Raw genomic sequence first — 12,662 nt, forward strand, 5'->3', positions numbered from 1 at the left:
CCGCTCTCCCCTTCTTTTCTCTCCATTGTTTCTATAGCACGCTGCAGTGTGTTCGATACCACACAGAAGATGCTGGCAGAGTTTCAGTACACTAATAGAAAAAAGGGTTCCAAAACGGTTATTCGGCTGTCCCCGTAGGATAACCCTTTTAGGATCGAACCATTTTTAGTTTTAGGTAGAACCCTTTTGGATTTCATGTAGAACTCTGTGGAAAGGGTTGTATATGGAACCCAAAAGGGTTCTATTTGGAAGCGTAAGGGTTTTCTCAGTGTAGAGCTGGCTCTTTAGGGGTCTGTGATAAGGCTGCAATGCTGATTTATGTGATTGTATCAACCATGTTTCTCCTTAATAACAAGGCATAGTGGAAACTAACTAAATCTAATCACAGACTAAAGACAGGCTAAAAAAGACTGCCAGAATCTGTGCAGCTTTACTAAAAGATTTGCAAACCTCAAAATGTGTCTGTTTTGAAGACAAGCGTCGGAGCACACAACAGCACCCAGTGCTTGCATTTTCAAGTTACTTTGAAAAGGGGTAGGCATGTTAGTAGCCTGGCTACTTCAGGGACACATTTTCAAATAACTTTGACCAATATTAGGACTCCAAATCATCTGTGGGTTTTATATAATGGCATTGGAAGCGCAAGGTTAGCCTAACTCCTCAGAAACATTATATAGCAAATGTCTTTATGGACAAAACTTTCAAACTTTGGATTGATTGATTGATTGTATGTTTGTTTTTCTACCATTTTTCAGCCTTGGAGGATGAACTGGACTTCGCCTTGGGTAAACAAACGCCAGCCTTCCTCAAGAAGTGTGTCTGCTACATCCGCAAGATCTCCAACTTCGACCGACATGCCAAGCTTCCGGAGATGGCCAAGTACATGGACATCGTCATCGCTGAGGACCGCGTCATGCGTAACCAGGAAGCCTACGAACGTCTCTTAAAAGTGCGGGATGAGTTTATCCCAACAGTGGTGGCCTCGTCAAACCTCCGCGTCTACTCCTCTGTGACGCACTGCGATATGAAGTTAGGCTACTCCCAAGAGGTGGAGAGCCACTACGTTGAAGGCTTGTGTAAACAGTTCTACGAGGATATGGTGGACATCATCCAGGCCACGGTCCAGCAGAACTTTGACACAGAGACGGACCCCCTGTACGATGAGATCCTCCAGCACCTGTCCCTGTGTAAGAACTTCTCTTCGTTCTACGATTATAAGAGCGAGACACTGGACCTGGTGCAGGAGTATCTGCTACCGTCTAAGGAGAGTAGGATGAGCCCTCTGGTTGTTTACGGCGGGCCATGCACGGGGAAGACACTGCTGCTAGCAGAGGTGGCCAAACAGGTGAGAGTCATGCCAATGTACCGTGGGGAGTGGACTTTTGGTCTTTCGGACTTAATGGGACTTCCTGGTTTAGATAAATGTTGATTAAAAAATAAAACGATGGCTTTAGCTTGCGCAACAAACATTCATTCTCTCTGTGTTTGTCTGTGTGAGTGTGTCCATCTGTGTGTGTGCCTCCTTCTGTGTGCGAGAGTATGCAAGTGTGTGCGTGTGCTCGCTACACATGCATTATCCATCTGTATGTGTTTGTTTGCTACATGTGAGTCCTATGTTTGTGTATGCATGGATGTGTGCCTGTATCGCTGTGTGCCCATACGTGTGTGTGTGTCAAGTCAGTGTTCACTCACTGGCTTGTCTGTTGCTGGGCCATCTGGCTGTTCAACCAGTCGGGCCCATTAGGGTCATGTTGCAGGGAGCCCACAGTGCAGTCACCCGGGGCGGCTCTACCCTGCTTCTCTCTTCAACCTTTATAATGGATGTCATGAAATTGCCTTTTTGTAAGATAAAGTGATTTACTTTATGAAATACGGGCACGGAACAAAGCTTGACAAAGCCACACATATTTGGGCACAAAGCCAAACTCTCACAGTGTCATTCTGCTGCTCCATTGTGTTAAATATTTCTCTCCTAATTCACTGAAAGGCAGGCAAGATGAGTGCTGAGGAGACAGGGATGAAACATGCTGTTTATAGATTAAGACAGAACAACGGTGGAAAGGAGAGGGATGATAGGAGTTAAAGAAGGACTGTGGTAGGCTACACTATCATAGTTGTGTACACAGACACAGTAAGATTATTTCACCTCTAATATATCACGGTTGACACATAATTTATCACAGGTGAAATAGATTGTTCAGATCGTTACTTCAAATACATAATTCCAGCAGTTGTCGCAGAGATCAGTGCTAGACATTAAAGTGGGATGCCCCTGTTTTTCTTGATTTGCTTTGTCTTGCTTCTGCTTCTGTGGCCTTCAGGAGTTATACATTGCCAGGATGAGTGGGGAGGTGGTCTGTGTTTTTGGATAAGAGGAGTGATGGGGGAATGGAAGGAGGTATGGAATGATGGATCTGTTGACACAGCCTATCGCCCGGAGCAGACTCACAGATTTGTGTCACTACCGCTAATTCTGTCATCAAATCAAATGTATTTATATAGCCCTTCGGACATCAGCTGATATCTCAAAGTGCTGTACAGAAACCCAGCCTAAAACGCCAAACAGCAAGCAATGCAGGTGTAGAGGCACGGTGGCTAGGAAAAACTCCCTAGAAAGGCCAAAACCTAGGAAGAAACCTAGAGAGGAACCAGGCTATGTGGGGTGGCCAGTCCTCTTCTGACTGTGCCGGGTGGAGATTATAACAAAACATGGCCAAGATGTTAAAATGTTCATAAATGACCAGCATGGTCAAATAATAATAATCACAGTAGTTGTCGAGGGTACAGCACCTCAGGAGTAAATGTCAGTTAGCTTTTCATAGCCGATCATGAAGAGTATCTCTACCACTCCTGCTGTCTCTAGAGAGTTGAAAACAGCAGGTCTGGGACAGGTAGCACGTTCGGTGAACAGGTCAGGATTCCATAGCCGCAGACAGAACAGTTGAAACTGGAGCAGCAGCACGGCCAGGTGGACTGGGGACAGCAAGGAGTCATCATACCAGGTAGTCCTGAGGCATGGTCCCAGGGCTCAGGTCCTCCGAGAGAAAGAGAGAATTAGAGAGAGCATACTTAAATTCACACAGGACACCGGATAAGACAGGAGAAGTACTCCAGATATAACAAACTGACCCTAGCCCCCCGACACATAAACTACTGCAGCATAAATACTGGAGGCTGAGACAGGAGGGGTCAGGAGACACTGTGGCCCCATCCGATGATACCCACAGACAGGGCCAAACAGGAAGGATATAACCCCACCCACTTTGCCAAAGCACAGCCCCCACACCACTAGAGGGATATCTTCAACCACCAACTTACCATCCTGAGACAAGGCCGAGTACAGCCCACAAAGATCTCCTCAACGGCACAACCCGGGGGGGGGGGGGCAACCCAGACAGGAAGATCACGTCATGATGCGCTCTGAGACCTGCCGTACACTCCTTGGAGTTGCCATGCACTCCACACACACACACGTGCTCACATATTTTCTCACACACGTCACACACACCGAGATACACAAACCAACTCACATATGCACATACATATTTGTCCCACATATAGGCACACACACACAGACGCACACATTGGCTCTCTCACACACTCTCACACACCCACACTTCTGTAGCATATCTCAGAGCCTCTAGAACTTCTCAGAAAGTGTCAAATTATGTTTAATGATTCTAGGAATCACAGCAGGGGGCCTTCGTTAATTATTAAACTATGAATATGGATGAAACAGGGAGCAGCGCTGATTCATAAAATCTCTTTCATTATGGGAAAGTCATTGGGTGTTTTTATCTTAGCCTGGGTGCCAGTCATTTTCTGCTCCCTTGCCAACTCCTTATGGAATTGTCATGCGAAACATGTTTGGCTTGACAATGACAATGGAGTAGGCAAAAGCACAAACAGATCTGGGAGCAGGCTGCTTCTATCTTACTCTTGAGCATGTTTTCATTTTCACTTGTTGTTTTTCTGTTTAGCTCATGGCCTTGGCAAAGCTTAAAATGTTCACAGGTTTGAATCTCTTGAATAATGTATTAGTTCTACAAACTGAGTTCAGCCCCCTTTCTAATGTTCTCTCCTTTTGCATATTTTTGATACTGAATGTTATCAGATTTTAAACAACTTATTATTGTAATTTTGTTTTACCTTTATTTAACTAGGGAAGTCAGTTAAGAACAATTTATTATATACAATGATGACCTGCCAAAAGGCAAAAGGCCTCCTGCGGGGACGGAGGGGCTGGAATTAAAAATAAAAATGTAGGGCAAAACATACACTCTGACAAGAGAGACAAGACAACACTACAGAAAGAGAGACCTAAGACAAAATTACAGCATGGCATCAACACATGACAACACAGCATGGTAGGAACACAACATGACAACAACACGGTAGCAACACAATATGCCAGCAGCACAACATGGTAGCACCACAAACATGGTACAAACATTGTTGGGCACAGACAACAGCACAAAGGGCAAAACGAGAGAGACAATAATGCGTCCCCAGAAGCAGCCACAAGTGTCAGTAGGAGTGTGATTGAGTCTCTGAATGTAGAGATGAAGGTAAAACTGTCCAGTTTGATAGTTTTTTGCAGCTTGTTCCAGTTCCTAGCTGCAGCGAACTGAAAGGAGGAGCAACCCAGGGATGTGTGTGCTTTGGAGCCCTTTAACAGAATGTGACTGGCAGAACTGGTGTTGTATGTGGAGGATGAGGGCTGCAATCGGTATCTCAGATAGGGGTAGAGTGAGGCCTAAGAAGGTTTTATAAATAAGCATCAACCAGTGGGTTTTGTGTCGGGTATACAGAGATGGCCAGTTTACAGAGGAGCATTGGTGGCAAATTTGATGGACAAATGGTATTGGACATCTAGATGCTCAAGAGCACCCTTATTGTACCTGTCGATCTATAAATTACATCTCCGTAATCTAGCATGGGTAGAACGGAACACAACATGACAACAACACGGTAGCAACACAATATGGCAGCAGCACAACATGGTAGCACCACAAACATGGTACAAACCACAAACATGGTACACTGTTTGATGCTTATCATCTGAATCAGGGTTAGTTTGACAGCTGGGGTGAAAGAGGAGCGATTATGATAGAGGAAACCAAGTCTAGATTTAACTTTAGCCAGCAGCTTTGATATGTGCTGAGAGAAGGACAGTGCACCGTTTAGCCATACTCCCAAGTACTTGTATGAGGTGACTACCTCAAGCTCTAAACCCTCAGTGGTAGTAATCACACCTGTGGGGAAAGGGGCATTCTTCTTACTGAAACACATTACCTTTGTTTTGGAAGTGTTCAGAACAGTGTTAAGGGCAGAGAACTTGTTGGACACAAAAAAGCTTTGTTGTGGAGTGTTTAACACAAAATCCAGGGAGGGGCCAGAGAGGCCAGCTAAGTATAAGACTGTGTCATCTGCATACAAATAGATGAGAGACCTTCCTACTGCCTGAGCTATGTTGTTGATGTAAATTGAGAAGAGTGTGGAGCCTAGGATCGAGACTTGAGGTACTCCCTTGACAGGCAGTGGCTGAGACAGCAGATGTTCTGACTTTATACATTGGCCACAGGGGGCAAAATACCCAGTACTGAAGCAAATATCTCTCCTCTGTGCACTGCTCAGTGCTGATGAAGGTGCGCATCTTGTCGGTTCCTACTCTACTTTTCTTTTTATGGCTATTTTTGCATTAATTATTACTTTGTTTGCTCAGATGTGCAATCATTTCCTACGATCGACAAACACTGGATCATGAATTGGAATTATACTTATGCCATTTACTTTATGTTCATATTCTTATCTTTTTTATTTCTTATTGTTGTTATCTTCTTAGGGCTGCAATCCCATTAACGGGATGATAGTGAAAGTGCAGGGCGCCAAATTCAAAACAACAGAAATCTCATAATTCAAATTCCTCAAACATACATGTATCTTATACCGTTTTAAAAGTAATCTTGTTGTTAATCCCACCACAGTGTCCGATTTCAAATAGGCTTTACAGCGAAAGCACCACAAACGATTATGTTAGGTCACCACCAACTCACAGAAAAACCTGACTCATTCAGCTCTTATTCAGTCCCACAACACAGTAGTAGCCTCATTCAAGTTTCTAAAGACTGTTGACATCTAGTGGAAGCAACTTCATTCATATCCCACTGTGAATTCAATAAGGCCTTGGTTGAAAATCGACCAACCTCAGATTTCTCACTTCCTGTTTGGATTTCTTCTCAGGTTTTTGCCTGCCATATGAGTTCTGTTATACTCACAGACATCATTCAAACAGTTTTAGAAACTTCAGAGTGTTTTCTATCCAATACTAATAATAATATGCATATATTAGCAACTGAGACTGAGGAGCAGGCCGTTTACTCTGGGCACCTTTCATCCAAGCTACTCAATACTGTCAATGCAGCCAAAAGAAGATTGTCGAGAAGGAACCTGCAGGTAAACATTTTGTTGGACGGTGTGTACACCGTACATACGGCTAATGAAACTTGAAACTCCAACCATGGCATCATATCACGCCCCATGTCTTCCAAATAGTAATTCCAGCTCCCTCCTCTTTAGTAGAGCTTTATGTTGCCTGCTGATTGTTTATTGTCTCCTGAGTCAGGCAGGGTTATATGGGTTGCATACAGGATAATTATTGAAACTCATTTTAAAGTGTAATGTGTGGGAAATGATTGCAAAAAGCGTATAAAAAATTACTAAACTAGTTACTCCTTTCACAGAAGTCCTTTCTCAAGTTAGATAACCCTTTCCTCAAAATGGAGAGCACTTTGAGATGTTTTGAGACTTTGAAAACGTTTTTTTATAAATGCAATCCATTATTGACAACATAGTGTGGTCTGTTCTCTCTGTGTGTTGTGTCACAGAGCTCTTTCATGAAAGACTTCTAACCTTGAGAATGTTGCAAAATCTATGTTCTCTCTCTTTGTTGTTTCCAGGCCTACACGTGGCTCCAGACGGAGATGGGTCCTGAGACAGACCCGGTTGTCATTGTTCGCTTTGTGGGCTCCTCCGAGTTCGCCACAAACCTGCGCACCCTCCTCCAGAGCATCTGCGAGCAGATAGCCATCAACTACCGTTGCCTGATCCACTTCTTGCCCAACAAGATCCAGGAGTTGAGGGAGCTGCTAGTCAACCTGCTGGGGGAGCCCTCTTTCCATCGGCCCCTGGTCATCATCTTGGATGCCCTGGAGCAGCTCTCGGAAGCCGACGAGGCCCGCAAGCTGTGGTGGCTCCCCGCCCACCTGCCTCGCACTGTCCGCATCGTGGTCTCCACTTTACCCAACAAACACGGAATCCTCCAGAAGCTCCGCTGTTTGATTCATGATGAAGGGCGCTACGTAGAGCTGGTGCAGCGGGACCGTAAGGCCTGTAGTCAGATACTGAAGCAGCAGCTGCTGGGGTTGAAGAGAAAGGTGACTTCGGGACAGCAGATCTACGTCAATGAAGCGCTGGCCAAGTGTACGCTTCCCATGTTTGTCAACCTCATTTACCAGGAGGTGGTGCATTGGCGCTCGCACAAGGATGTGGATGACAAGTCACTGTGCTCCACCGTGCACGAGAGCATCGAGCAGCTCTTCTACTCCGTGGAGAACAAGCTGGGGCAGCGGTTCGTATTCAGGTCACTGGGATACATCACCATGGCCAATGTGGGGTTAACGGAGGTAGAGCTGGAAGATATTCTGTCATTGGATAACAGTGTGTTGGGAGATATCATGGTGAGTTCAAATCTAAAAAACCCACTGAGGATCTCTTATGACCTGGTGGCGAGGCTGAAAGAGGAACTGGAGGGGTACCTGCTGGAAAGGCAGGTGCATAATGCTACCCTGATGATGTGGGCCAACAGACACCTGCAACTCATCGCCCAGAAGTTGTATCTTAGCAACGAGGAGGATGTGCACCAGATGCACAGCCTCCTAGCCGAGTACTTCCTGGGGGCATGGTCGGGAGGCAGGAAAAAGATCTTCCACTGTGACAACAACCACTTTGCCTCGCTTAACATCTCCCAACACAAGAATCCACACTCCCAGCAGCCATCCCACAAAGAAGCATCCGCCGAGAAGTACTCCTATGACAGGCAGACCCCCGAGCAGCCCTGGGTGTTCCAGTGCAACCTTCTGGAGCCTGATATCTTCTTTGTCAACCACAGGAAGATGACGGAGCTCCTCTACCATCTAACTCGGAGCGGCCGCATGGACGACCTCATGTACGGGGTTATCATGAACTTCAGCTGGCTCTACACCATGATCAAGATAGGGCAGTTTGAGAAGGCACTGACCGACATAGATGTAGCCTACAACTACTCCCAGGAGAAAGAACTCAAGTTTTTGGCCACCACGCTGCGCAGCATCAAGATCAAAGTGATGAAGAACCCGGCATCCCTGTCCGCAGAGCTGCAGCAGAGGCTCCTCCCTGTGGTCACCTCTTTACCCAAGCTCCAACACCTCCTCCTGGAATGCGACAAGGACGGCCCCAAATACTGCTCCATTGTGCCCCTCCACTCCTCCATGGATGTCACCTACAGTCCTGAAAGGCTGCCGCTGTGCTCCAGCTACATGCAGATCGTGGAGATCCTGCCCACTCTAGCCCCCAACATCGTACTTGTGGCCCTGGAGGATGGGTCTGTGAGCACATGGGATGTGGAGAGCAGGCAGCTCCTCCGGCAGATAGACACGGCCCATTCGGTTGTCCTGGGAATCAGGCTAACCAGCGACGAGAAGTACCTGGTTGTGGCAACCACCAAGAACACGCTACTCATATATGACAACCATAAATCTTGCTTGCTGTCCGAAGTGGACATCAAGAACTCCAAGCACTGTGGTATCACAGGAGGGGTGGCCTTCATCAATGGGTTCACCCTGTCCAGCCATCATGCCTTGGCCTGGCTAGAGGCCAGTAAAGATGTCAATGTCATCGATCTGCTCTACGGCTGGCCCCTCTACCTGTTCCACTGCTGGTATGAGGTCACCTGCGTCCAATGCTCCCCGGATGGAATGTACGCCTTCTGTGGTCAGTACCTCAACACCACGTCCATCTTCCACCTGGGGACTGGGGACAAGCTAGCTACGGTCACGTCGGAGTTCTCCGGGGGATTTGTCAAGTCCATCTTGGTCCTGGACACCATTCACCAGATGGTGATGATCGATAATGAGGGGAGCCTGTCGGTGTGGAACACCAAAGAGATCACCAACCCCAGACTGATGGAAGATTATGACTGCCGGGGGGATGAGAACGAGGTCGTAGGCATTGAGCTGTCAGAAGACCAGCGCTCCATCCTCATCTGCAAAGACAAGAGCATTGAGGTCCTGGACACCAAGTTGTGGAAGATGGCAGAGAAGTTCAAGGCCAAGCATGCTGAGCGATTCGTGGCTGCAGTCCTCTCAAAAAATGGCCAAAGTATTGTGGCCTCCATGGAGAACACGTCATCCATATTTGTGTGGAGGAGAGACAGTGGGCAGTGCATGGCCAGCCTGATTGAGATCTCTGGGGCCATCGTCAAACTCATCAAGTCCATCCACCACAACCTGCTCCTGTCTGTGGCCAGCAGTGGAGTGCTATCAGTCTGGGACATTGACATCATTACAGCCATGTCCAACATTGACAAAACAGGCAAGAAGATTCAGAGCTTACAGCTTTCTGGCAGGGAGGACTTTGTGTTCACCATGGACGGCTCTGAAGCCATCCACAAGTGGAACTTCAGCACAGGCTTCATAGAGACTGTCTTCAAGCATGAGGGCTTGGTGGAAAACTGTGTCCTGACATCCTCTGGGGATCTCATGGTGACGTCGGATGATAAGTGCAGCCAGTACATCTGGCACACCGCCACTGGTGAAAACATCTTTCGCATCAACGGACAGAAGATATCTCAGCTCCTGATGACCCACAATGACCAGTTTGTGGTTTCCCTCTGCGAACAGAACGTCTCCCGAGTCTGGAGGCTGGCCACTGGACACAAGGTGTGCAACATCCTGGTGACCCTACAGAATGCACTGATCACCACCGCAAACACCTTCCTAGTGGGGATCACAAAAAACAAGCTGCTCGCTGTTAGCCTCTGGTCAGGCAGTATTTCCAAGAAGTTTGTCTGTGACGATGGCATTAGCATTATCAACTTCAAACTCATTCCTGACTGCCCAGACTTTGTTGTCTTCATCACATCTACAGAGACTGTGTTTATATGGAGTGTGGCAGATGAGTCTGTCTGCAGACGGGTCCAGCTGCCTACTAACTTCCTAAAAAATCTGGAGGAGTTCCAAATTTCACCAAATGGGAAACTGGGAATCATCTCCAAAGGTGACGAGAACATTAACGTGTTGGATCTTCATAGCGGGAAGCTGAGACTTGTCCACGCCGCCGGTATCATCTGGCGGCAGAAGCTGTCGAGGGACGGGCGCTACCTGGTCTATGTCTGCTTCCGGAACAGTGATGAGCATGACGAGGTGGGCGTGGTGTCCAACCTGATCGTGATGCGTCTGGCAGATGGAAAGAGCATCGGGACATGCTCCCTCTACAAGACGCCCACCTTCCTCTGCCTGTCCCAGCGAGCGCTCAACATCATCATTGGCTTCGAGGATGGCAGCATTGGCACCTATACGGTGGTGGACAGGGTGGACGCCGCACTCAAGATCAAGATTGCCACATCCAACAGTCGGCAGATCGTCAACAATGCCTCACAAAAGATAAGGCCCAAGTGTGGCAACCACGCCTTCAAGACCATTGCAGACTGCTTGTGGAGGGAGTCCACCGAGGTCTTCTCCAGGGATAGCCCCATCAACGTGTCTGACTCTGGGGAGGATGAGACCACCATCCCCACCAAAAAGAACGAACTGTTGCAGTGAAAGTGGGAGAGTGGAGCATTGGGCGAAGATTCTAGGTAGGTGGGATTGAGGTGGATGTATGAGGTTTCTCGGGGGGATGCAGTTTACTCTTGTTTACAGCCACCTGAATTAGCTGCAGATGTCAGTCTCCTGGGTACAAACTGACTGCTACTGTAATGCTGCACTCAAGTCATGTATGACAACCTTTATGGTATCGTTTTAGTTTTTTTCTTCACATGATGAAGTTGTTTTTAATGGTTTGAAAACTAGAATAAATATATAGAAAATATTTATTTAATATATTTAATCTATTGTTTTGCCATTGTGTCCTTTTGCATTTGAAGAACAAAGTTGATATTTACATTTCTCTGTTTTACATATCCAAAGCCATTCCAGTGAGCTTGAATACTCTTCCTTATACATGCTTTTGTTAAGAAATATTTATGTTTGTTTTATTTACGTCTACTGGTACTGTAGAAAAAAAATAAGAACTATAAATCTCTTTTGGCTGCTGCAATTTGTGCAACTCCTTTAAAAAAAGTATGTTTTTCTTAATGCAATCAAAGTGAGTACCTGGATTTTAAAATGTATTTCATTTTCATGCAGACTACTGAGAATTACAAAGACGCAGGGAATTTGTAAACACAGTATATGCAGAGATACATATACTAGCATATATAATCAATTTTATTGATTGAAATGATCAAAGAAGAACAATTATTGAGAGTTAAGGTACTTTAGTGGCAGTGTTGAATTTGAGGAGGAGATTTATAAACAGGTATAAACATCTATTAACAGCTGGTCTAAGTCTTCTGGTTCATAAATTATTTGTTTTTAAGCGTGAAATTAAGTGAAATTAAAAGATATCCTCAGTCAAGGATGACTCATCAGCACCCTAACATTTTTGTTTTCCATAAAACCTTTTAAGGGCTATTCTGTCAAATTGTATGTTAACTTTTTTTCAGCAGTTGAGACGCTGGCCCAAAGGTAAATTAAAGTAGCAGTATTGAGTATTTTAAGCAGTATTAAGCTTTAACATATTTCATTGCTCTCGAAGCAAACATTCTATTTTCCAAAGTTCCGATACTAGTTTGATGTTTTGTTCTGTTGACAATGGTCCATTTTGTAAGGCTTGTATAACTTACATCATGACCGAATTGTTTGAGTGCTTTACTGTGATTATGTTGAAGAATTATAGAGAACATTTATTATCTTTACTAATGAAGACGTTTAAGTCCACTTATAATATATTGCCAGTTTAAGAGTATATTTGAATGTGTCCATATGGAAGCCAGTATATGCTATTATTGTATGTCATGTAACTTGAATTAATTTAAAAAACGTACATGTTGGCGACACAATTGACATACTGGTAATGAATGTTTCTACTGTATTCTTTGTATGGTCAGGACTGACTTACCTGTTTAGAGATATTTATATTTTCATAAATGTTGTACTTGCATTTTGTTACAGAGTTGTTTAACTGGAGTTATTCTAACAGAAAAATATAAACTTATATCTGAAGCAATAATGAAATAGTGTGTATGCATTGTTTGTACGGAACATTTTAATGTAATAAAATGGTTAACTTTTCGCCTCCAGACCTTTGTCATGCTTCTCATTGCAGCAGTCTGAGGTTGTTACTGATCGTCTAGACCAGTGGGCCTCAAACTGTGGGCCTCAAACTCAGTCTGGCTTTCAACTTACTCTTGAAGGTTGTAATAGTAGAATGCACAAGGTGCAATTTCGAAATTGGGTAGTGCACCATCAATTGTCATCTTGTCATGTCAGTCATTGCATACCTTAGAGAGCTATTTATAACTT

General features: G+C 45.3%; 1 protein-coding gene across 1 annotated transcript in view; it reads left to right on the top strand.

The window, feature by feature from the left end:
• The window catches only part of LOC110531917 (NACHT and WD repeat domain-containing protein 2), a 92,420-nt gene extending 79,981 nt beyond the window's left edge, over positions 1-12,439 (top strand). Inside the window, exons 7-8 of the mRNA XM_021615394.3 lie at positions 756-1,345; positions 6,960-12,439. Of these exons, the coding sequence (XP_021471069.2) occupies positions 756-1,345; positions 6,960-10,859 (4,490 nt within the window). The 3' untranslated portion in view covers positions 10,860-12,439. The remainder of the gene's footprint in view (positions 1-755; positions 1,346-6,959) is intronic.
• Positions 12,440-12,662: the final 223 nt, after the last annotated feature.

The sequence above is a fragment of the Oncorhynchus mykiss genome, chromosome 9 (genome assembly GCF_057628025.1).
Source record: "Oncorhynchus mykiss isolate SJ-2025 chromosome 9, ASM5762802v1, whole genome shotgun sequence".
NCBI lineage: Eukaryota > Metazoa > Chordata > Actinopteri > Salmoniformes > Salmonidae > Oncorhynchus > Oncorhynchus mykiss.